A 25,667-nucleotide genomic window follows, 5' to 3' on the forward strand; every position below is an offset into this window, starting at 1 on the left:
AGCAATACTTGATATTGTTGTGTTCCGGTTTGAAGGGTGAGTGAGCCAGTGTAATTACAGGCACAAGGGACATAAAATCTTAGTTCCCAAGGTTGGTGGCGCATTGGATATGTAAGCGATGGTTGACATTTCTTACAATGCCAATGTCTAAGAGCGTTGGTGACCACTTACCATCAGGTGGCCCATATGCTCGTCCGCCTTCCTATTCTATATAAAAAAAAAAAAAAAATATTGCATAACTTCCTGGGGTGGGAATGCAAAAACTAACTAACAAAACCACTGGAAATCGCACATAAAGCCGTACTGAAACTCCAAGCTACCTTCTGTTTAATCACCTTCCCAACTTTACAGTTGTATAATGAATTTTATGTCCTTAATGTACGACAGAATTTTATTCGACAAACGATTATTTTACAGCACCGTTGAATCCCCAACAAAAAAAAACATTCCACACAAAACTTATGACGAAACAGAAAAATACCTTATCTAATGTTTTAGAAAAGAAACACACACACAGGCTCACACCTAAACACACCTATTCTTGTTGATATTTAACTATAGAATCTAATATTGTTTTAGAAAGTCTTTAAGAGAAAACATATTGAACATAATAAAATCGCGACCACAAAAAACGGGAATGTTACTCCGTAATACAGAATATTTTATAATATAACGAGGAGTACAGTGCTACACCCAACTGATTGGAATTAAATTAATTTGTACAAACCAAATTGTAATATTCAACTACTATGTTCAATTAAATTTTCTCTCCTATGAGGTAACAAAAAACTAAACACACGGGTCGTAAGCAAGCTCGAGTAGGGGCTAGGTGATCGTATAAGCAGATGAGATGGATGAAGTCGTAAGGAACTTGCGAGTGAGGCGGCATGTGTTGAGGATGATTGCCTTTTGGAGTAAATGATGAGTGTGTTGAGGAACCTGTAACATATCAAGGCTACGTTGTAGACTTTTAGGTAAGTCTCCAGTTGATGATATGAGAATGAGGACAAATGGATGGTGTTTGCTCGCCACTGACGCTTCAATTCAATTGCTAGATCTTGGTATTTACTGAGCTTTTCCGAAACTGTCGACTGTATATTATAGGTGTTAGGAATAGCTATATCAATAAGATAAATAATTTTCTTAATTTTGTCTATTGAAATGTATTGTTTTATCTGTGATTATAGTTCTGTCCCAGTATATCCTGTAACTATTATTTTCTAGTATAGTGTTGGGTTGGTATTTATAATATGAAGTCTTCTTTTTTATAAAGTTATGTTTATGTGCGAGATGTTGATGTATGATGCGCCCACTTGGTCGTGTCGAAGTTTATAGTCAGTTTGCGCAAGGGCTCTGCAGGCAGAAGTTATGTGTTGAATGGTTTCAGTATTAGAATGACAGTGTCGCCATGTATCTGATTGGAAATTAAGTGTGCGTATTATGTGTTTCTGATAGTTCCGGGTGTCGACGACCTGATCCCATATCGCCAACATAAAGGCTTTCGTTTCAGGAAAGAGATCACCACGCCTCAGCCAAGCGTTTGACGATGCTTTGTCAACATATAATTGCTGTAAGTCATGGCGATGTCTGCCATGAAGGGATTTCTGTTGCCAAGAGGCAGTTTTTTAATTAATATCGGTAATACGTTCATTTCTAGCCGTGGAGTACCGGCTTAGAATAGTACTCCCCCAATCTCATCCCGTGGGTGTCGTAAGAGGCGACTGAGGGACGGGGAAAAGGGGGGATGGGCAGCAGCGTCCCCCCTCCCATAAACATCTTACCCCCTACTGCGCTCGCCAACACGCCTGCCCAGCGCGGCGAGTATGGGCAAACCACCTCCCTAAATGGCAGATGCGCCCAAAAAAAGGCCCCCAGTTACCGGCAAGCCCGCTAGGCCCGACCAAGGTAGCGGTCGCGGTATCGGCAGGGCAGGGGGTGCTAAGAATCACCGGTTCACGGCAGGCTACCGTATAAAACGACTGAAAATGGCAACGTATAATGGACGCTCGATGAGGCTGGACCATCACCTCGCCGAATTAGAAGTAGAGTTAAGTCATATAAACTGGCATATACTGGGGTTATCTGAAGTCCGAAGACAGGGGGAGGACACGATAACTCTAGAGTCCGGTAACTTACTCTACTTCCGCGAAGGTGATAACCTCTCCCAGGGTGGTGTCGGTTTTCTAGTCAAAAAGGATCTCATTAGCAGCATTGTGGAAATCAGTAGTGTGTCGAACCGGGTAGCGTACCTTGTCCTAAAACTTTCCGACAGGTACTCCCTGAAGGTTGTACAGGTATATGCGCCAACTTCGACATACTCTGATGATGTGGTCGAAGCGATGTACGAGGACATCGCAAAGGCCCTCAACGACACCTCGAGGGCCCACTACAATGTTGTTATGGGAGACTTTAATGCTAAAGTGGGAGTACAAGATAGCGGTGAATCGAAAGTCGGACCTTACGGCTTGGGCTGCAGAAATCACAGGGGGCAAATGCTGGTAAACTTCCTCGAAGCGCAGGGGCTTTTTTTGATGAATTCTTTCTTTCAAAAGAAGCCTCAGAGGAGGTGGACCTGGCGAAGCCCCGATAACGTGACAAGGAACGAGATAGACTTTATCATCTCGAATAAAAGGCACATATTTAGAGATGTTTCAGTGATCAACAGGTTTAATACCGGAAGTGATCACCGCTTGGTTCGAGGCACTCTAAATATCAACTTAAAAGCCGAAAGATCGAGAATGATGAGGTCTACTCTCCGACCTACCATGCTCCAAGCTGCTCAAGGCTCCGAAAAGTTCCAAATGGAACTTCAAAATCAATTCACCGCGTTGGAAACCATAAGCAGCATTGATGAGAGAACCGACACGCTGGTCAAAATACTGCAAAACACATCCCGCAAGTGTTTTCCGCCACAGAGAAGAGACAACGCACCAAAACTCTCTGCTGAGACACTCGAGCTCATGAGAAAACGACGAGAACTACCATCGTTTTTGTCAGATAAGGCCTTAAACCGAACAATAAAAACGCTGACGCGACGCGATCTCCGACGCTCCAATACCCGTGCCATCAAGGCTGCGATTGAGCAAAATCGGGGATCGAAAGTGTTCGCTCGCAAGTTTGGGAGGCCGCGTCTGACAAAACTTAAAACTGAAAATGGTGGGGTCGTTACCTCTAGGCCTGAGATTATCGGAGAAGTAGAGAGGTTTTATGGGCAGTTGTTCTCTTCAAGATCGGATAAACCCATGGGAATCAGTATTGATGACCAGCGCGCCCCTCTTATGCGCCATTACTCCGAGGAGCTCCCGGTCGTTGACCAAGGAGAGATTAGGGCGGCTCTAGAACAGCTTAAAAACAACAAATCTCCGGGAGATGACGGAATCACAACAGAGTTGCTTAAGGCAGGCGGGACTCCGGTCCTGAAAGAGCTAGCAAGCCTCTTTAATTCCGTCATCCAACATGGCAAGACCCCGGAAACGTGGAGCGGGAGTGAGGTGGTACTGTTTTTCAAGAAAGGTGATAAAACCCTCTTGAAAAACTACAGACCAATCTCCCTCCTGAGTCACGTGTATAAGCTGTTCTCAAGAGTCGTCACGAACCGTCTCGCCAGACGACTTGACGAGTTCCAGCCCCCAGAGCAAGCCGGCTTTCGATCAGGCTACAGCACCGTGGACCACATCCATACTGTTCGGCAGATTGTGCAGAAGACCGAAGAGTACAATCAGCCGCTGTGTATGGCATTTGTGGACTACGAGAAAGCCTTCGACTCCATCGAAACCTGGGCAGTGCTCGACTCATTGCAGAGATGTCATATCGATTGGAGATATATCGAGGTACTGAGATGTCTGTACAACGCCGCTACAATGACTGTCCACATCCAGGACTGTAAGACGAAGGCGATCCAATTGCGCAGAGGGGTGAGACAGGGGGATGTAATATCCCCGAAACTGTTCACCAACGCGTTGGAAGACGTTTTCAAAACGCTGGATTGGACTAGGTATGGAGTCAATGTAAACGGCGAGTACATCTCACACCTTCGATTTGCCGACGATATCGTCATCATAGCAGAGTCGCTGGAACAACTCACCGAAATGCTGCGTAGCCTAGGCGAGTCTTCCCGGTGTGTCGGTCTCGGCATGAACTTGGACAAGACCAAGGTCATGTTCAATAGGCATGTCGTGCCGGGACCGATATACGTCGAGGGCAAACCTCTCGAAGTTGTTAGTGAATATACCTACCTAGGACAGATTATACAAATCGGTAGGAACAACTTCGAGAAGGAAGCCGATCGAAGAATTCGCTTGGGATGGGCAGCATTTGGCAACCTTCGTCAAGTCCTCAAGTCGTCTATACCGCAATGTTTGAAGACGAAAGTCTTCAACCAATGCGTCTTACCTGCCATGACATACGGTGCCGAAACGTGGACACTAACTGCGGGACTAATCCACAAATTCAAAGTCGCTCAGCGTGCTATGGAGCGAGCTATGCTCGGAGTATCTTTGAAGGATAAGATCAGAAATGAGATTATCCGGAAAAGAACCGGAGTCACCGACATAGCTTGCAAAATTAGCAGGCTGAAGTGGCAGTGGGCTGGTCACGTATGTCGTAGGACCGATGGCCGTTGGAGCAGACGAGTCCTAGAGTGGAGACCGCGAATCGGCAAGCGCAGCGTAGGGCGCCCTCCAGCCAGGTGGACCGACGACCTTAAGAAGGTGGCGGGCACCAACTGGATGCGGAAGGCGGAGGACAGGGAGCTTTGGCGCACCTTGGGAGAGGCCTATGTTCAGCAGTGGACAACGATTGGCTGTTGATTGATTGATTGATTGTTCATTTCTGTGTAGGTTTTGAGGGGTGAAGTGTTTGTCTACGAGAGTTACTGTTTCATGCAGTGGAGAGTGTTCCGAGCGTTGATGTAAATAGTGTCTAAGATATGTGATTTGTTTGTTGTGTAGTTTGACTACATCTATTATCATCAATTAAATACACCGAGTAGAGAATGGCTGCGAGCTTCAATCATACGGTTAACATACGGCTTAAGAGATTAAAACCATTTCCTGAATAATACTATAAACCAATATGGGGTAGAACAGAATAAACAAAAAATAATCAGTAATTTGTTTATTTGTATTCGATGAATGGTATACTTATAAAAAGAAAATTAAACATTTGAACTGTAGCACTGCTTACAGAGCTAAATATAACTAGAATATAAATTACATGTGTTAATTTACAGATTTGTTAGTGTATAATACATAAGGCACCGATATTTGAGTATAAAGTTGTCAGTTCTGAATCCATTGGCACCGGTTAAATAAGTGTTTTTACACTGGCAAGAATTTTGATTTATTTTTAAATATAATGAATTCATTTAAAAAAAATGATATAAATCAATAACAAACAATAATAAGTTGAACAAAAACATCTATAATGTTGCCTTGAAATTATGAAGGTGCCTAACTTAATAATTATCTTAAAAAATAAATAGAGATGAAGTTTTATTATGCGTATGTGTTGTTAACAAAAAAACTTTTACTTGTTTAGAAAAAAAATAATCAAATAACAATTTACGTGTAATTATATGAATATTTGATTATAATAAGTAATCAATGTATTTTATTTTAACACACACGCACCAACAACAAATCATTCGAGTAAAGCTTAAACAAATGTAACTTCGTACACTATTTCATTTATATATATGACAGAGTAATGCTATACAAAAGAAAGAGACAGAGTACCTTCTTTATATAGAGCATAATCAAAGACAATTAATAAACATTGGCTTTTTCGAGAAGTACGCTAGCGTCACACATGGCCTTGGCAGTGGACCGCACCAAGAACATTAGATGGAGCTGTTCGAACACGTTCAACTGTACCCTAGTTCGCACTAAGCCGTGCAACACCGTCGCCCTTTCGAGATCCAACCATCTTTGGAGGGATAATTCCCTTTCTTCGACTGGAACACCCTGTACCACGTCCAGAGGACCCCAGAGCATGAATTCGAGGACTGATTTTGCGTGGTTCAAGGAGACGGCTCTTTCTTCTTGTATTACTTCTTTTAAAAGTGGAGTTAGTTTTTCTCCGGGTAGGAGAGTTTCGATCGCTTTCAATGCGCATTTGCAAAGCGAGCTGAGGTCTTCGTCGGTGGATTTGCTGCAGTTCATGTCGTCGGTCAATCTGTCATAAGCACGTACTTATTTAGTTTAAAAAATATTAATGCGTCATGAAACGGAACTAAACAATGTTTTGCAAAATTAATTCTATGAGATTTAAATTATATTCCGACATTCCACCAACCCGCACTGGAGCAGCGTGGTGGAATAAGCTCCAAACCTTCTCCTCAAAAAAAACAAAAAAAGGGAGAGGAGGCCTTAGCCCAGCAGTGGGACATTTACAGGCTGTTACTGAGATTTAAATTATAGTTTTTTTTTTAATTTATCTATCGCTCAAGGGTCGCTTAGTGAAGTGTAAGTCGCAGGTTAGATTGTGATCTAATGGGTTCTTATGTTGTGTCAATTGAAGACAAGCATAATATTTCAATAGTTTTATTAATATGAATTGAGTATTTAGTAACTGAAAATACTTGAAATTTTATTTTCATTAAATAAACGATAAAATGAAGTAAAATATTACAAATTTGGCAAAACTTTGCAAAATTAAGAATAATAAAAATAATAAGTGTCTATGTTAGAATTTTCTCGGGGCAGAAGTGACTACTCATCATCAGAGGGAATGTTTAGTCGTTTTCCTTTTTAATATTTACAAGTTTTTGCTCGCGGCTTCGCCCGCGTGTTTTACAGCTTGGGGCTTAAGCTTGCTTCACGCCAAATTTAATCGAAATCGGTTCATTGGTTTAGCCATGAAAGCGTACCATACAGACAGTTTCTACTTCTTCTAGTTTTACTTTTGCATTTATAATATTAGTATAGGTAACCTTATTGGTATTTTGAACTAAAGTTTTATTTTTATGAATTAAAAATTCATCCTACATTACTAAGTGGAATTGAGCTTTATTCATGTAAAATATTTTTTAGACTCTGTTTTGACGTGAATACACGGGGTAAATACTAGTTTACCTACTATATAAGTATTGTTTAGAAATATTACCCTTGTAGTATGCACAATCTGCCGTACGAATTGGTCTTGGGGGCTGAGAGTGAACTCAACCTGTCGTCTGGTGAGGGGAGATTGGTACTTCCATGGCTCCCGGTTGGAGTTTCCTTCAGCACGATGAAGGACGTGAGAGACTCAGGGATCTCTTCCACTCCCCTCGCTTGGAGACACTTGAGCCCATTGATAAGTTGGAGCATTATGAATATGGACTCGTGGATCTGGTCGGTTTGGACGAGCTGGTGATCTTTAGTGCTGCCCTCTGCGGCGTGGAGGTTTTCGCCGTAGGATTGTATGGTGTCGACTTGAGCGTTTGCTAGCACGACGATTGTTGCTGAAATATAATTTTTCTATATTATTATTTTGATGGAAATATACATGCCATAAATGATGCTTAAATACAAAATATTCTCATAGGTTTTGCTAATGAATAATAAAGTACATAAAAGAACAAGCTTGTAGTTGGTTAAAACCTTTTGTGAAGGTTTGAAGCTACGCTGCTCTAATGTGAGTTGGTGGATACACATGCCGCAGACATCCGACGTATTTAGGTTTCCATACGATGTTTCCCTTCACCACCGAGTATGAGACGAATGATTATAAGCACAAATTAAGCACATGAAACTCCAGTGGTGCTAGCCGGGGTTTGAACCTGCAATTTTCTAAGAGTAACCACTGGTTAGAAATGAAGACTGCCGGTCCTGATACCAGTAACAATAATTATCATAAAAGTCAAGCTTGAATTAAGAATGGCTTTCTGAGATTAAAATACAATGAAAAATTCTCGGTTACTTTTTTATAAGTCGCAGTTTCAGTTTTTACCGCATTTACACTTTCAATTACGTTAGTTCAATAAATATTATGTAACTTTAAATTTAAAAGTGCAAAAGCAAAGCTTGTAAGTAGTTGAATAATGAATATCTAGATTGATGATTAATTGATAAACGGATATAACGAAAATTTGTAATATTACCTTGTACCAAGTCATCCCCATCTTCCCCAAACTGTTGCAACGGCACCAAATCACAGAATTCCGTGATGGCGTTCAGACATAACGTCGACGGCTGGACCGACTGACAGACCATTTGCGAAGCCATCTGTTCCTTGAACAACATAAGAGTCACGTTGACGGGTCCTTGGTTGGAGTTCCAACACGCTGGGTAGAAGAACCTCTTGCCAGCTTTGGTGAAATTCTTGTTTTGTTGGATTGTGAAATCGTTCCAACGCAAATTGGTACAAGCTTTGAGACCACGTAGCGAAGATTGCATGGTTGCACTTTGTTGTACCTGAAATTGAAGAAACTATATGTTAATATGTAAACTTCGAATGATTAGTAAATGTTGTTTTTTGTTATTGTACTGTAAATTTGCGAGACAAATTATGTTAAGATATTGTGACATGAAGGTCGATCCAATTGTTTAGTTACACATATATATATGTATATATTTGTTAAATATATATAACTAATTATTAAATCATCAATTGCGTTAGTTTCAATCATTTAGTAATTATTTCTCGTCAAAATTGCATTTCGAAGCATTAAAATTTAACAACGCTACATGAATACATTTTAATAAAATTTAAGCGGTCAAATTAATCTAGAGAACTGATTTGTTAAGTAAGCTCGAGGGCACGTTCGACTAAATTACCTGTTCTAAAACTTGCGCCAGCGCTTCGTGATTTGCGATAACGACCGCACCGTAATTATCTTCAAGAGTCTTGTGAACGACGCTCCTTCCTTTCCTAACCCGCAATTTGTTCGTCGTATTCTTTGGAGTCATTTCGCTTTGATAATCGTCATTCGACGGACTGTCCATGTTATCGTTTGAACTGTAAAAACTGTACGGCGAATAAATCTCCGACTCTGTTTCGCTGCCACAGTACGGTAAAGACGAACGAAAACCGTTTGAGTATTTAGGGAATTCAGTCGTATCTTCAATCTTTCGTTCAGCGCGTTCTACTTCTCTTGTTTTAATCGCAGAGTCACACTCCGGCGAACTGGAGCGCGCGTGGTGGACGTATTCATAGTCGCTGTCGCTGTTTTTGGCTGAATCACAATTTTCCTCGTCATATTTAGCGGTGTTGTATACGTCGTCGTAGTTATGTATCACTGTATCGTTGGTTGCTTGTACAAGTTCCTGCGGCTCGTCTGATTCATCCTTATCGTCGTCCAAAGGTGACCGGCGTTTCACAAGCTCCAAGTGCGACTCACGCTCTCGCATGCTCGCTGTACGTTCGGGTTTCCTTGGCGCCAATGCCGATCTGATCTCTCCTGAAAACAATTTAATATAATCTAAAATTTATTTATTTTCTTAACAATTAAATAAACCAAAAATTATATTACAGATTTATAAAAATAACAATAAACCAATGTCGAAAGTGAATTTGTATAAAATGTATATAAATTTATTAATAATACATTTAAAAATATTGTAGACAGTTATAATAATAAATATACTTCGTACTTCTTGTGCACATGTTTAAAGAAAATTAGTTGCTTAATTAAAATTTAATGAAATAAGAAACTTACAAGCTGTTTATGTGTTATACTTTTATAGATTTATAGTCGCGGTGCGTGATGTGATGCTAGTGATCGCTTAAATATTTTTAGTATATAATATCTTACCTAAATTGGCATAAATGTTATCATCCTGTTTCGGAGCGGATGCCCAAGCTTGCTGTTTTTGTTTCTTTTGTAAAGCTATAGATTTAGGTGGCGGTGGTCTTGCAGGTTTTGGTACATTGGACACGGTTTTATAATCCTCGCTGGATACCCTAGGTGGAGGAGGTGGTTTATTAACAACCCTTGGTGGTGTATCATCCGTCGCAGAACTACTTCCGCTGTATATTGACGAAACATCGTCGTGACTCAATCGCCGTAAGCTTTCCGAAATTTCACAATTCGATTTCACAACTTCAACATTCGACCCGTTAATATCCAAAGGATGTATAATGACGAGACGCGGTTTTGGTTTTGGGGTCAAATCATAAATCTCCTCGGTTTTTGGCGATAATTTCGTCACAGTTGCAACGCTTAGTTCTTTTTTATCCAAGTCTTTCGATGACCCGATGCGAAGTAATTTTTTAATAGAGAATTTATATTTGCCCTTACGTTTTTCGTCTAAGAGTAGATTGTCGTGTGATAGTGAAATGTTCCTTCTCGGTGCTGGCTCTGGTATATGCTCTATTTTCTTTGTTTCATCGTCCGAACTTCTCAATTTTGGCAACGAAGACATCACAGCTCTTTCTCGTTTCTCCATTTCTCTCACAACTGGAGAGTCAGATTTCATAAACCCGTTTGGATTTCTTTGGTACAGGGTGCTAGAGTATTCCTCGGTAGGTGATAGGGGAGGTGTTGGTGCTTTACGTTTACATAGGCTACTCAAAGACGTGTCGCTGTCTTGTTTTGTTAGCACTGGTTTCGCGTAATAAACAGAGTCTGACTTTTCTTCGATAGTCTCGCAATTTTGATCGCCCACATACTTAATAATATTTTCATCGTCATCTTTTTTTGTCGGAACGTGCATAACAACTTGTTGCGTTGAGGTAACACTTTTTTTGCTTTGTTTAATGACTGGTTTGACAGGTAGCTTAGGTTTTTCTGGCGGAACCGGTTTACCTGGCATTATGTCAGTTATCATACCGTGTAAGAAGGATGGGCGCGGGTCCATAGTCGGCATAGGACTATTGGGTAAAGCTGGCGCTTCACTCGTATCATCTGGATCTGCCCTGCCATCCGGTTCACCAGCTAATTCACGACTAGCTTCCGCGGAAAAAACAGCTTCCGTATGTTTAGGTATGATAGACGGCATGTCAATGATCGGACTTTGGAAAGTTGAATATCCACTATTAGCTTGCCCGTCTACTTTTCGTAGCTGACCGATCGGTGACATTTTTATATTTTTATCTTCATTATATACTTTAATTTTAACAGTTTCTTCTATTTTGTGCGTTTCAGAGAAATGCCCACTATCATCATTGTCAGAATCCGTACGTCCACTAAAACTTTCATCATCAGAAGTTAAGGAGTTATTTGCGGTTGAGTTAAGTGTGCCAACTGCGGAGTCAACACTACTATTTTCAATATTAATTTTACAAAATTTGAACTCTGATCGACTAAGATTTACTTTTGGTCTTTCTTGCTTTTTGTTTAATGGCGACTTTCTAACAATACTGTTCTTTTTTGTTTCTGTCATTTCTTTCTTTTCACAGTCATCTTGCATACTTTGTTTAATTTTACCTTCAACAATGGACGGTTTACTGCATTCCGTTTGAATTAAATTAAGGTCAGGTCCACCTATTCTATTCTGATGCAGTGTTTCAGATATTTCTTCAAGTAACGATTTTTCCGTACATAATATACCTTCAGATGATTTTGTGCCTTCAGTTGTAATTATAGTTTCAGATTCTTTAATGTAACTTGAAAGAATAATATTAGTTTTGTATCCATTTGAAGATTCTTCAGCTTGTTCAGCTAAATTTAAAACGGCGGGTTTGCGAGTGTGGGTTTTAACATTAGGGCTCTTATTTTCTTGACCGAATGGGGTAACGGAGACCATTAACGTTTTCTTCTTACCATCTGAATCAGTTTGAACTTTACCTAACAACAACGAAGTGTAAGTCTTTGCAACAGAGTCACCAAGTAAATTAGCTTTTACGGTGTTAAAATCTGTGTTAGATTTTGTTATTCTGTGAAGTTCTCTCTCTTCTTCTGTATCTGGGAACGTGTCATCTTCGTCGTTATCTTCTGAAACTTCGAATTCTTCATCGTCGGACCAATCATCACCTCCATATCCAATAACACTGCTTACCTCTTCCGGAAAGCGGACATTACGTTTGCCCTTTTTCTTTGGATGTATCTTAAGAATACTGGGGGGAGTTTTCTTGAAGAAAGTGCTTCTATTTTGGAATGGAGTTGCTAAATATTTACTACTTTCTGTAGACCGATCCTGCTTAGAGTGTTCTTCTCGTGACTTGAAACAATTTGAACAGAAATCTTTTTTCCACGCGTTCTGTACGAAGTTGTGGCATACCGGTGACATCTTGCTCTTCGTATAGCGTCTGTTGATTACATAACTGGCATTCTGTAATACAAAAAAAAAACAAATATTAGCCAAAACTACTACTGTTATATTTTTTAAGTTTATTTTGCTTAATATCTTATTTAATTAAATTAAAATATAAATATATTTAAAATAAAAACCAAGTCTCATAGATTACTATTGAAGAAAAAAAGAATATATATATCGAAAATAACTTTACCAGACTTGCGTGTATTTCAATCAAATCTTACATAAATTGTTACTATGTTAATGAAACTTCGTTTTTTTTGGTGCAATTATTAACTAACAGCTATTGTTTCAAATTGAATCCGTTATAAACACGCAAGTCGCATCATCTAAGGCGAATAACTGCTAGCATGAATATAACAAAATTGATCAAGCTAACGGTACCGTAACATGTCCCACGGCTGGGCTAAAGGCCTCCTCTCCCTTTTTGAGGAGAAGGTTTGGTGGAATATATGTGGCAGACTTTCAGTGAAATTAGACACATGCAGGTTTCCTCACGATGTTTTCCTTCACCGTAACACGAGATAAATTATAATAACAAATTAAGCACATGAAAATTCAGTGGTACTTTCCAGTGGTACTTTGAACCCACGATTATCTGTTAAGATTCACGCGTACTTACCACTGGGCCTTCTCGGCTTAAAAGCTAACAGTGGTTTGATGTAAATATTATTATATTTTTCGTATATTAGTTGGCGGAATTTATTTTTAAATGTTTGATATAATTATTCTTATCACTAATAGAAATGAGAACGTGGGTATGTTTGTTCTGTTTCCACGCCATAACCTTATCTCAAGATAAGGTAAAAAGTCCTGTCAATTAAATTTAAAACTAACAGAAGAACAATATATATATATCAAATTATATTATATATATAAAATATAATTTAATAATGTTTATGTACATATTAATACCACCTTATCGCTATTATTAAATTTTCCTATTAAACAATTCAATTTATGGCAACTGTAGTACAATTTAAGAATAATCATAAATATATTTTATTAAATACTGCTGAGCCAATATTTTCTACATGATAGCTTTGTCCAGTGGCAGTATGAGACTTGTACAAAGCCGTACCGGTAGTTACTCCAGTTAATAAAATTATAAAATAAAAAATCATAACAATTAAACAAAGGACCAAAAGAAAAATGAGATTTGCTTTATATATATAAATAATTATCTCCACATTTATGCCGCAAGTACATTTATATGTACATATGTAGCAGTCCTCAACGCGTACACACTTTCTCTGTTAGGCCACTGGTTTACTAATAAAATATTCATACCGACGTGTCTGAGATAAGAGAAATTCATCTTGTTTTTCCTAATTAGCACCTTTGGTATTTTTACTTGTTTTTTTACTTATAAGTTTAATGCGTTTTATACAGTATTTCTTTAAAGAAAATTTCATTACTTGCACAACTTTTTTATTTCATTTTGATTGATTGATTGTTTGATTTTAAACGAAACATTTAAATGAAAATTAAGTACAAAATTATAATGTTGTTTGTGTAGGTGTCCTTGTTATGCGTGTCCAATTTTCATATTAGCAGTGATTCTAAAGTAGCCTTAATAATTAAATATATATTAAGCTAGCATTCGACTGTGTTAGGGGGAGAGGAGGATTAGGTAAAAAATGTAGCCTATGTCCGTCCTTTTTTTATCACTGGAAAAACGCGTTACGCGTTTCCCCCACGGAAACAATGGGGGGGGGGGGTATGTGGGACTCGCCGGTGTCCAAAGCGCCGAGTGCGCCCCAAACATCGGAATATTTTCAAAATAATTTAATGTTTATTAAGCTTCGCTATTTATACGTATTGTAAGAAAACGTTCAACTAACGTAAACAAATATCTAATGGGTCGAATGGTGAAAATGTAGACACACGTATATAGAAATTGTTAGTTTAAGATGTGAGAGCTAATATTCCTACTATGAACCTTGGGAACTAAGATTTTATGTCCCTTGTGCGTGTAATTACACTGGCTCACTCACCCTTCAAACCGGAACACAACAATAATAAGTACTGCTGTTTTGCGGTAGAATATCTGATGAGTGGGTGGTACCTACCCAGACGAACTTGCACAAAGCTCTACCACCAGTAATATAAAAGAATAAGTAGTACATATAGTATGCAAAGGCGACCTTACCACTTATAGTGGTCTCTTCCGTCTTCGTTTATTTTAATAGATTTTTTGACAGTTATCGGAAGTGTCGTTTTGCATATTATAATAGAACCGTTCTATCTTAACCGGTGGGAGTCTTAAGATAAGAGGTATCGTGTATTCAACCTTAAACACCTATGATGACAGAGAACTTAACAGCTGTTTACAGAAAAACCAGCAGCTAAATCACCGACAAAATTAACGACACGGCGTTGAAACTGGTGAATAAGGCAAAAGCGACTACCAAGGAGATTCTGGACTATTACTTACAACGGCAATCCATACTAGAGATGACCCAATCATGAATAGGCTGGCCGAAAACCATCCGGACCGGCCTGAATCCAGAACTCCGCTAAGATCAATTGACAACAATTTGAAAGCCAACTAATACAAAACAAGATGGAGGAAAAAAATGGAATCAAATAATGTTGATTGTGGTGCTGCTTCGTAATGAAAACAGGCACATAAAACTACCAAATTCTGAACTCATAACATGTCTGTGGAGACAAGACGACATAAAATTTGGTATACCATAAAATGTTTCAGGTTAAGGGATAACATAGGAATGCCCAATATTTGGATAATCTTCCGAATTTATTTGCGATGAAAATTCTCCGCGACATTTACAAGTAACTTATATTAAGTACTTACTTACAAAAGTTGTTTGAGATTAGTTAAACAATGCTGTGTCTTCTTCTTTCAAATGGCAAATCTATAATAACAGAAAGAGCGAAATCAGTGTTCAACTAAACGGCCGCTAAGCAACGTATAAAGGTAAGGTAGTTCATTAATAAGATAAGAACAGAAACACATAGATTTATACATATAATATTCTTAACAGAAACAATTATATGCAATAATAATATATTTTTATATTATCTTCCTTGTTAAATTTATCACAATATTATCGGTTAGAGCAATAGTTCTCGTATTGCGTTTTTTATTAACACTAACGGAGGTCATTACATTGCAAATAACAGACAATTACGAAAGATGAGAACAAACATTACCATAATATAGCAACAGAATATAAAAATAAAGTAAGCTATTCATGACCCACCGTTTAGTACAAATTTAGAAACGTTGTTGATTTAGTTGAACATTTTTTTAATATAGAAAAATTTATGGAATACTAATTCAGATTCAGTTATTGTTTTTGATAAAAAAAACAACTAGAATAAATGTTATATACCAGAATGAATACAACGTAACGTTATAAAACCTATATAATATTAGGGCCTTACATATAAAATTGACGTTTTGTACGGGAGGAATATAAAGTCATTTTTTTTTTGTAAAATATGTTTAATTAATCAAAGTATGCACCGTTGTTTTCTATGCACTTTTGCCATCTCATAGGTAGTTCATTGATCCCTTTGCTAAAAAAACCATGGGGGCGAGAATCAATAAACTCTTTGACTGCCGCATCGGAGTTGAATTTTTTTCTTTGTAAGAAGTTGTCCAAATTCCGGAAAAAATGGTAATCTGTTAGAGCAAGGTCCGGGGAGTACGGTGGATGTCGCAGACATTCCAATTGTAGCTCATCTAACTAAGTGGTTGTTTGTTGTGCAGTGTGTGGTCTTGCGTTGTTGTGAAGCAGCAGTGGCCTAGAGCGATTGACCAATCTCGGTTGTTTAGCAGCTGGTTCTTCCTTCATGGTTTGCAGTTGCTGACAATAGATATCTGCCGTAAACGTTTGGCCAGATTTTAGAAAGTTGTAGTGAACGACACCGGCGCTAGTCCACCAAACACTCACAAGTAACTTTTTCTGAGTCAATTTTCGTTTAGGGCAGGATTTGGCTGGGTCTTCAGATATGGCTTGGTTCAGCCATTGCGACGAGCGCTTCCGATAATCGTACAGTATTCACTTTTTATCACAAGTAATGATATTAGTAAAATCCCTTCATTATTTTGTCGGTTGAACAAAGCAACACAGCAGTCGACGCGTGTTTGCAAGTTCGATACACTCAATTCATGAGGTACCCATCGTTCAAGTTTTTTTACTTTCCTGATTTGCTTCAAGTGGATTAATACAGTTTTATCACTCACCCCGAAGCCTGCAGCTATCTTTGAAGTGCTTTGTGATGGATCCGCTTCCACAATAGCCTTTAATTCTTCATTTTCCACTTTGGTCTCCGGCCGTCCACGGGGTTGGTTCTGAAGGTTGAAATTTCCAGAACGAAAACGTTGAAATCAAAAACGTACCGTGCTATCTTTTGCAACACCAGCGCCGTACACATCATTACTCCTTCGAGCTGTTTCTGCAGCACTGGTGGCACGGTAGAACTCGTACTCGTAAATATATCGATATTTCATGTTTTCCATTTTGCGGTTATAAGCGACGCCAAAGAAAAAAATAATGAGGAAAAAACTAATGAATGACTGTTTTCAAAACTCAAATGTACCAGCTAAATGAATTTATGAATTTCAATTTGGAATTTTTATCCAAAGAGGAGATATTTCAGATCAAAGTGGTCAGTACGACAAAACGCTAATTTCATATGTAAGGACCTGATATAAGAAGGGTGTCTTTATGTTCGTAGTCTATCGAGTTAATCTTCGATTCGATCGAGTTAAAACTTTGTACAATTTATTGTATGCATTTGCGATAATGTTTCTGGTTTAGTACCATCAAAGTTAATTAGCGTGTGGGTGGCGATGACCTTTATTTACATTGACAATGATTATATGTTTTTCATTCATGCAGTAAAACTGGCGGGCCAATTCCCCACGTAAAATTAAGTGAGCACACAATCCCATTGAAGTAGTCACTGTGGAATACATAGGTACTATACTTTACACCGTCAATATGCTACTGACCTTGGAAAGTAGTTATTATGTCCCTTGTTAAATTACACTGTCTCACTTTACCTTTTAACTGACACACAGGATATACGTATTATTGTTGTTCAGCTATAGAATAAACTTCTACGTCGCTGCATAATGACCAATCATAGGTATGATGATTGTTACCCAGTAATCTATGAAATATAGGTAAGAATTTTTATAGATAAAATAAATAAAAATAAAATAATATCCTGGGACGTTATTCGCACACGGCCATCCGATCCGAAACGAAGCAGAACTTGTACTATGGAAACCAGACAACTGGTATACTAAATATACTACTTTTCTTTTGTAAATACACACTTATATAGATAATTACACCCACTCAAGACAAACAGACATGTTCGTGCAGACAAATGTCAGGCCTGGGTGGAAATCGAACCCACAAGCTTACGCGTGGAAATTGTCTACCAACCACGCCAACCAGCCCGACGAAGAAAACTACAAGTGAAAATAATTAGATGTAGATTTCAGACATCTTAACACTCCACTAACCAACGTTATTTTCATTTAATTAATTACCAATTATAATATGAATTTCAACGAACAAGCACTTGAAAAGATTTTGAGATTAAAACTGAAAAAGTGTTTTAAATTCAAATATAATTAATTCTATAGCCAACCGACCAACCGCCAACTTGATTATGAATTACTGTTGGCCAAACGTTCGCAAACGTGGTCGAACGGTCTTTATTATTGTATCCCTATATATACACAGGTGGTAAAGCTCTAGGCAATTGTATAGGTATTTAGGTCGTCACACCTGGGAACCGGTACGGTGAAATTGAGGCGTCACGAACCAACACAGAACACATGGCGTTGGTGCGAGACCTACATTTATGAATAGATTTAAGTAGATCACCAATTGTTTAAATACTGTCAATAAAATTTTACTGCGCTTTTATTTCGATTGAGTAAGATTTGTTGGTGAATGTTGGCGAATGTTTGAGCAGCTGTTTTGTCGGTAATTAGTAAATTCTAATTTACATAAAATATTGTCATTGTTATAAAAATTGAACCATAATGGTTTCGTAATTAAAACAAGGTGTAGAATTTATAAATGTATCGCATTTAGATTGAAACAAATCGCCGCCTATGTATATGGTCTTATAAAAATTAAAGACTTAAATTTTAATAAAATAGTACAGTACAGAACAGCAACAGCCTGTGAATCTCCCACTGCTGGGCGAAGGCCTCCATTCCTTTTTTGGATAGAAGGTTTGGAGTTTATTCCACCACGCTGCTGTACACACATGTGGCAGAATTTCAGTGAAGTTAGACACATGCAGGTTTCCTCACGATGTTTTCCTTCACAGTCAAGCACGAGTTGAATTATAAACATAAAATTAAGCACATGAACATTCAGTGGTGCTTTCTCACGATCATCTGTTAAGATTCATGCGTTGCAACCGATAATAATTCATCTCGTGCTCGGTGGAGAAGGAAAACATCGTAAGGAAACCTGCATGTGTTGGACGAAAATCTGTTCCATATGTATCCACCAATCGGCATTGGAATAAGCTCACCTAACCTCAAAGGGAGACCTTAGCCAAGTAATAGGACATTTACAGGCTGCTATTTTACTTTTACTTTAAAATACCATCACCTATCAAAAGAGTTATTATAAAATTGAATTTAACAAGATATTATATAATCAATGCTTTCTCGAGTCAAAACATTAGGACGACATTTTCAAGTATTGTTCATTAATATCGATGTATTAAGGCTCGTTTTGAATTTATTAACATCTGTTATCTCATTGAAAGTCACATTTAAATTTCGAAATTGTATAAACAAATTGTGACATAACGGAAGTTTAACGTGTACCCCTCGCTTATCTCGTCGATTGTGTATTGACAATTGAGGTAAGCGTCCGAGCCATTCAACCAGCATGTGGACAAAGTGAAGTATTATGCATTTATAAAACTACTAAGACCTTACTCAAACACATATATTCATAAAAATAATACTTTATTGACTCATGCAGTTCTTAAAAAAATATAATAAAATTTATTTCACCTAAAATTTAGCGCTTAAATTAGACTTAAAATAAAAATTAAAGATTAAATAACGTATACTAGATATAGATCGATCGTAAAAATAATAACGTATTACATTATTATTTTTGATTTTAAGGTTATATTTAAGCATTTCCGAGAAGTAATACCGCCAGCGTCCTGAGTACAATGCCACAGGACATCATATCGGACGGTTTGTATTTTTAATTATTTGTATATATAAATATTATTATTAAAAAATTGTAAACTAATATAGTAAACTGCAAGCAATCCCTCTTTGTATTAGTAACAAAATTTATGTATTTTTATGTCTAATAACAAGAAAGCTATATGCAAGTATTTAAATGTAAGGCCTTTTTATTGACTACATTTTTATATCGTGTGGTTTGGAATTTACAGCTGTTTAAAATTAAGCGGTAAAATAATAGCAACCTTACTCTTAAGTGTATAATAAACCGAATTGTAAAGGACAGTTGTTATTTGCACAAAAAAATGTTTAGTTGATATAACTATAACAAAGTATATAAGTAAGTGGTAACTTTAACGACTTTGCTTTTAGACCTTATTTGTATTATGATTATTAATAATCTGTACTTAAGTACAACATCATTTGTTTCTACTACTACTGATTTAGATTTGTGTTTTATGTTTTGTCACACACGTGACAAATCCATCCGACATGTACAGGTGTCCTCACGGCGTTATTCTTCATCGCCAAGAACGACACAAAACACAACCTGAAAAGTCAGTATATAGTATCTCAGGATTTGAACCTGTAATCTCTTGCTAAGATTCACGTGTTCTATCCACTGGCCCATCTCGGTGCAAGTATTTATTAATGAGAGAAATTTAAAATATATTAACAGACATGAAAGTACCAACGTGCATGAAAGCCGGCTTGAATATATAACATTATTAATACCAAGAAAGAAAACAAGTTACTCGACGATCGTGTATGTGAAAATAGCGCATAAGTTCACCATATAAGGCGTGACCGCTTCATTTTTGTCCCTACAATGTTGACCACATAACGCTTTCCCTAGAAGATTTCGTTTTTCGTAACATTCCATTTATAAGACTTGCTATGTGTGTTTGAAGAACTGCTTGATAATTTCTACCTAAGAACAGCAAATACAGTGAAAGGATGAGAATCAAAATTTATGTAATCTACATTATTATTTTCTTAATTGCTTATAGAGTGGTCTTTTCAATTTGAGATATGGTTTTAATGGTAAATGTCAAATGTGAGATATTACTTCTATTATTTTTTTGTTCTGTGGCTTTCGAGTTTCACGTAATAGGAAAGGGACCACCCGCGGCTTTATAATGTTCTGCTATTCGCTTATGTATGACATAATTAATCTTTCTAATAAATAGCGACATTCCATGAGAAAAACGTTTTGTGTTAAATGTTTTAGTGTAACGTCTAAATTAAATACTCAGCTTTTACACCCTCATTAAATATTGTATAGTGAGTTGTATTTCAAGTCAAAACGGCAAGTTTCTAACAATATTTATCGCGCCATTTTAAGTGATCGCATAATAGTGCCTGTGTCATCAAGAATATCTCTAGAAAGACATAATGACACACGTCATAGTTTTTGAAAACGACATTATCATTTATAAAAAAAATATATAATTATTAAATATTATTAAAAGTATCGGATGTTATGGTCGTCTCTTACAGATTCCTCTTAAAAATATCCATTAAATTTTATGTTTCCGTCAAAGGTCGTTTACTTTTTTTTTATGTGAAAGGGCGAAATTCATTTCTCATAATAAATAATATTCAAAGAATCCGCTTTCATTCTCACGGACTATGAAATTAAATAAAAATATAATTGTACGATTCTTAATGCGGTAAATTCTGTGGTATTTTAATGTTCAAGGTGTGTTCTGTCTGAACAATGCATGTTACTGTGAGGTAAGAATAATGTAATCAGCGTGATGATAAAGATTTCATACATTAAAGACAGATTATTATTTTGCTAACTACTCTGTGCGGTTTCACTCGTGGTAAACGTCACTCCCGTGGATTGTAGCGCGTCACCATAGCGTAGCATCTATACTAATAAATAATGTCCTCCAGACCGATTTCGGCCACGGCGGCCAATCTCAAGAGAGATTAGCCAACTGCGCAGGAGATATTATAGTGCACAAGTGTGTGCGCAAACACAGGTGCACTCTCTATTCCCTAACTCTCATAATCCGATGGGACGGCAATCCGACACGACCGGAAAGAGTTCAGGCGCAGGACCAACGGCTTTACGTGCTTTCCGAGGCACGGGAGTGTACACACTTCCAACTTCCAGGCTCCGGGCTGCTACTGAGAATTTTCTAACAGAAAAACCCAATAACTTTTTTATTGGCCCGACCTGGGAATTGAACCCAGGACCTCCGGGTCTGCGGCCTTATATCAAGCCACTAGACCAAGGAGGCAGTTAGTATCTATACTAATATTGTAATGTTATAAGTAACCATTTATGTCTGTAACGCTTTCACGGCTAAGCCACTGAACTGATTTTGATGAAATTTTGAATGAAGCAAGCTTGGACCCCAAGAAAGGAAATAGGCTTTTCATATCTTAAATACGAGACCCCTCCCCCAAAAAGCGAACGAAGCCATAGCCACTCATGGCTTCTAAATAGTTATCATATATGTCAATAAATTTTTTTCTCAATAAATGGATATCTATTTGTTAGAGACAAATTAACTGAGCAAGTTTAGTATTATAGATAAGGTTGCTTCTCCCGAAAGATTGAAAACGTTTGTTAATAAAAGATTTTGCAATTATATTTCAGTTCGAATAAGATATACTCATACATACGAAATATACAGGTAGGTACGAAGTAATGGGTAGTTCGTAAACTTTTTTACTAAGCATTGGAAAGCAAATATCTTAGTCCGTATACATGTAACCGAAAAAAAGCTGAGATGGCCTAGTGGTTAGAACGCGTGAATCTTAACCGATGATCGTGGGTTCAAACCCGGGCAAGCACCACTGAATTTTCATGTGCTTAATTTGTGATTATAATTCATCTCGTGCTTGACGGTGAAGGAAAACATCGTAAGGAAACCTGCATGTGACTCATTTCATTGAAATTATGTCACATGTGTATTCTACCAACCCGCATTGGAGCAGCGTGGTGGAATAAGCTCTAAACCTTCTCCTCAAAAAGGGAGAGGAGGCCTTAGCCCAGCAGTGGGACATTAACAGGCTGTTTCTGATACATGTATCTGAATTTACAGCTGCCTAAAAGCTACTCACACATAAATTATCACTCACTATTTAAATTAGTTCAATTTACAACAGTTAAAAATACTAACACAATTTTGGTTGCAGTTAACTAATGATTCATATACATTCTGTAATTTAACAAGTCTATAATTAAAACAATAATTTGCCCTGAATTTCGCGCGCATTAAAGTAGTTATGTTTCGTATGAGTGACTTGTCATTATTAGAACAACTATGATCATATCAAAAACGTTTTATGAAAACCTCTTTAACATGATGGCTTGGATGAAAAATAAAGTACCAAGCTATAATAATAATAAAACGTTAAAAAAAAACTAGAGGTAACGCTTTGTTCGGAGATTTAGACATATGTATAGCCGACGTCTGAGTAGGTACAAACCAATCATCAGATATTTTACCGCAAAACAGCAGTACTTGGTATTGTTGTGTTCCGGTTTGAAGGGTGAGTGAGTCAGTGTAATTACAGGCACAAGGGACATAACATCTTAGTTCCCAAGGTTGGTGGCGCATTGGTGATGTAAGAGATGGTTAACATTTCTTACAATGCCAATGTCTGTTGTTTGTCTTTACTTATGGTTGGAATAGGTTTTTTTATAGAATAGGAAGGCGGACGAGCATATGGGCCACCTGATGGTAAGTGGTCACCAACGCCCATAGTTATTGGCACTGTAAGAAATGTTATCCATCGTTCACATCGCCAATGTGCCACCAACCTCGAGAACTAAGATGATTAGTCCCTTGTGCCTGTAATTACACTGGTTCACTCGCCCTACAAACCGGAACATAACAATACCAAGTACTGCTGTTTTGCGGTAGAATATCTGATGAGTGGGTGGTGCCTACCCAGACGAGCTTTTACAAAGCCCTACCACCAGTAACGTATCATACGTTACATATATTCAGAACTCTATTTTTAATAAAAAAAGGTAAGTATGCAGACGGGTACACGGGACACTTCATGGTAAGTGGTCTTTACCGCCAATGTCTCGATGGCTTTTAATACATTTTATATAATTCAAACGTTTTCTTTAATATAATTTGTATTGAATCTAAAAATTTATAAAACCTTATATATGTGTTTATATTATAGTTTCACAATAATACATAAATGCACTTTATAACTCTGTTACTCCTATTACGGTAATTGCAACGCTAACCTTGCCAGCAAAATAAATCTAATCATTTCATTACTAGTAATAAATCTCAATGAACATCAGACTGTTTTCTACTTTGCTGGACAAAGGTCTGTTATAATTTTTTAATCAAAAAAAAAAGAAAAGTAAGTGCATATTAATGTCCCACTGCTGGGCTAACTTCCTTTTGGATAAGATTTAGTTAGCTTATTTCACCACACTGCACCAATGCGGGTCGCTGGATGAACTATTGCTAATTTAATATTTGTTAAATCATGTTCTTAATATAAAAATAGCATTAAAATTTTATAATAAAACAATAAAATATATTTATATAATTTTATATACATATTCTATCGATACTAAAACGTCAACCCCTAAATATTGACCACTGCGAAAACGCTTATGATACCACATGGCTCCACTGGCCGTTAGTATATATAGTTGGAGAACACACAATGAACTATAAGTACAGTCAAATTAAGTTGATGAATAGTTAAACGTGTCCTATTAACAGAGCGAATGATTACTGAATACGAATATTTAAGAAATAAATATAATATATTTATTTCTTAAATTTATTATATTTATTTCTATTCAATATAAAAATTACGCATCCGCAATCCTCATTTCTCATTAAAATGCCTTTCACATAAATCCTTTATAGACGATAAGTACTATTTAATTTTAAACATATACAAGTAATTCGAAAAATCTAAAATAAACATAGCTTATATATGACATGCAGCTGTTTTTTTTTTTAAATAAATTTTATGATGACGTAATTCATCGTAATAATATTAATTCTACGTAAACTTTTTTACAAACCTTTATTTAATTCATATACTTACTAAAACGAATACATTCTAGTTAATATATTTGTATTTTTTTATTTACAGACATGTTCGTCCGGGACTTGGATTATATTGTTTTCTCAAATTTATTTACGTTTTGTCAAAACCCAATATATCCTTTTTTTTTTATATCCTGGGACATTTTTCACACACGGCCATCTGATCCCAAATTAAGCTTGTACAAAGCTTGTGCTATGGAAACCAGACAACTGATATACTACATATACTACTTTTATTTTGTAAATACTTATATAGATAATTACACCCAGACTCAGGACAAACAGACATGTTCATGCACACAAATGTCTGTCCTGGGTGGGAATCGAACCCACAACCTTCGGCGTGAAAGGCAAGTGTTCTACCAACCACGCCAACCGGCTCGTCAAATAATAAAATAAACTAAACAGCAGCTATAACCTACTAATATAATTACATAATTCAATTATATTATATATAAAGTTTAGTATACTACATAATTGAATAATAAATACCACAACTACACTCTTCTACGTAGTCTGATAGATTCTTTATTGATACACAAATTTTCAAAGACAGCTCTGTATAGTGTGCAGTATATACCAGATTGTATGGTTACAAAAACTAAGGGTGTGAAAAATATCTGCGCAAACTATTGCCTCGAATTAGTGTAATACAGTTGCAATACTAAAGTGTAGGTAATATGACACAATGCATCTCATATAATAACGTTTACTTTAACAGGTGAGGTTAAGTAAAAGTCTGTAAAAAGGAAGTATGTATTACGGTTTTTTCCCTAGCATAATTGTTTATGCGCCAGCCAGGTGTTACGATGATCTGAAGGTCGCAGGACAATTAATTGAAGAAAACTGCAATCTTTCGCGCAATTGGGAGAGGTATATCCTTTGGACTGATGTATGATGAAGAATGGCTTTAACACCACGGATAGTCTGACGAATAATTTATTATAATAAATGATTAGTGTTATTCTTTTTTTTATATCATGCAATAAACAAAACATTTTTATCTATGTATTATTTCCAATATTCTCGTTTATTTTTTTTTATTTTATAAATATGCAATAACTATTATACAAATACTATATATTTATAATAATGGATATCTCTTTCAGATAAACATACTTCAATTCCGTTTGACCGATTAGGTACCATAAAACTTGATTCCCTGTGTCCATGGGCGAAGGTATTTACTATAAGGTTCATTATGCCTAAAATAAA

General features: G+C 36.9%; 1 protein-coding gene across 6 annotated transcripts in view; it reads right to left on the bottom strand.

The window, feature by feature from the left end:
* Positions 1 to 5,100: 5,100 nt before the first annotated feature.
* The window catches only part of LOC126772158 (uncharacterized), an 86,942-nt gene continuing 66,375 nt past the window's right edge, over positions 5,101 to 25,667 (bottom strand). For 5 of the 6 annotated variants that reach the window (XM_050492351.1, XM_050492353.1, XM_050492356.1 and 2 more), the window contains exons 2-6: positions 9,734 to 12,191; positions 8,757 to 9,379; positions 8,081 to 8,393; positions 7,105 to 7,441; positions 5,101 to 6,174 (exon numbers count right to left, since the gene is read on the bottom strand). In XM_050492351.1, the coding sequence (XP_050348308.1) occupies positions 5,766 to 6,174; positions 7,105 to 7,441; positions 8,081 to 8,393; positions 8,757 to 9,379; positions 9,734 to 12,191 (4,140 nt within the window). In that variant the 3' untranslated portion in view covers positions 5,101 to 5,765. The remainder of the gene's footprint in view (positions 6,175 to 7,104; positions 7,442 to 8,080; positions 8,394 to 8,756; positions 9,380 to 9,733; positions 12,192 to 25,667) is intronic. The other variant, XM_050492352.1, reaches the window with a different exon arrangement.

The sequence above is a fragment of the Nymphalis io genome, chromosome 12 (genome assembly GCF_905147045.1).
Source record: "Nymphalis io chromosome 12, ilAglIoxx1.1, whole genome shotgun sequence".
NCBI classification, from domain to species: Eukaryota; Metazoa; Arthropoda; class Insecta; order Lepidoptera; family Nymphalidae; genus Nymphalis; species Nymphalis io.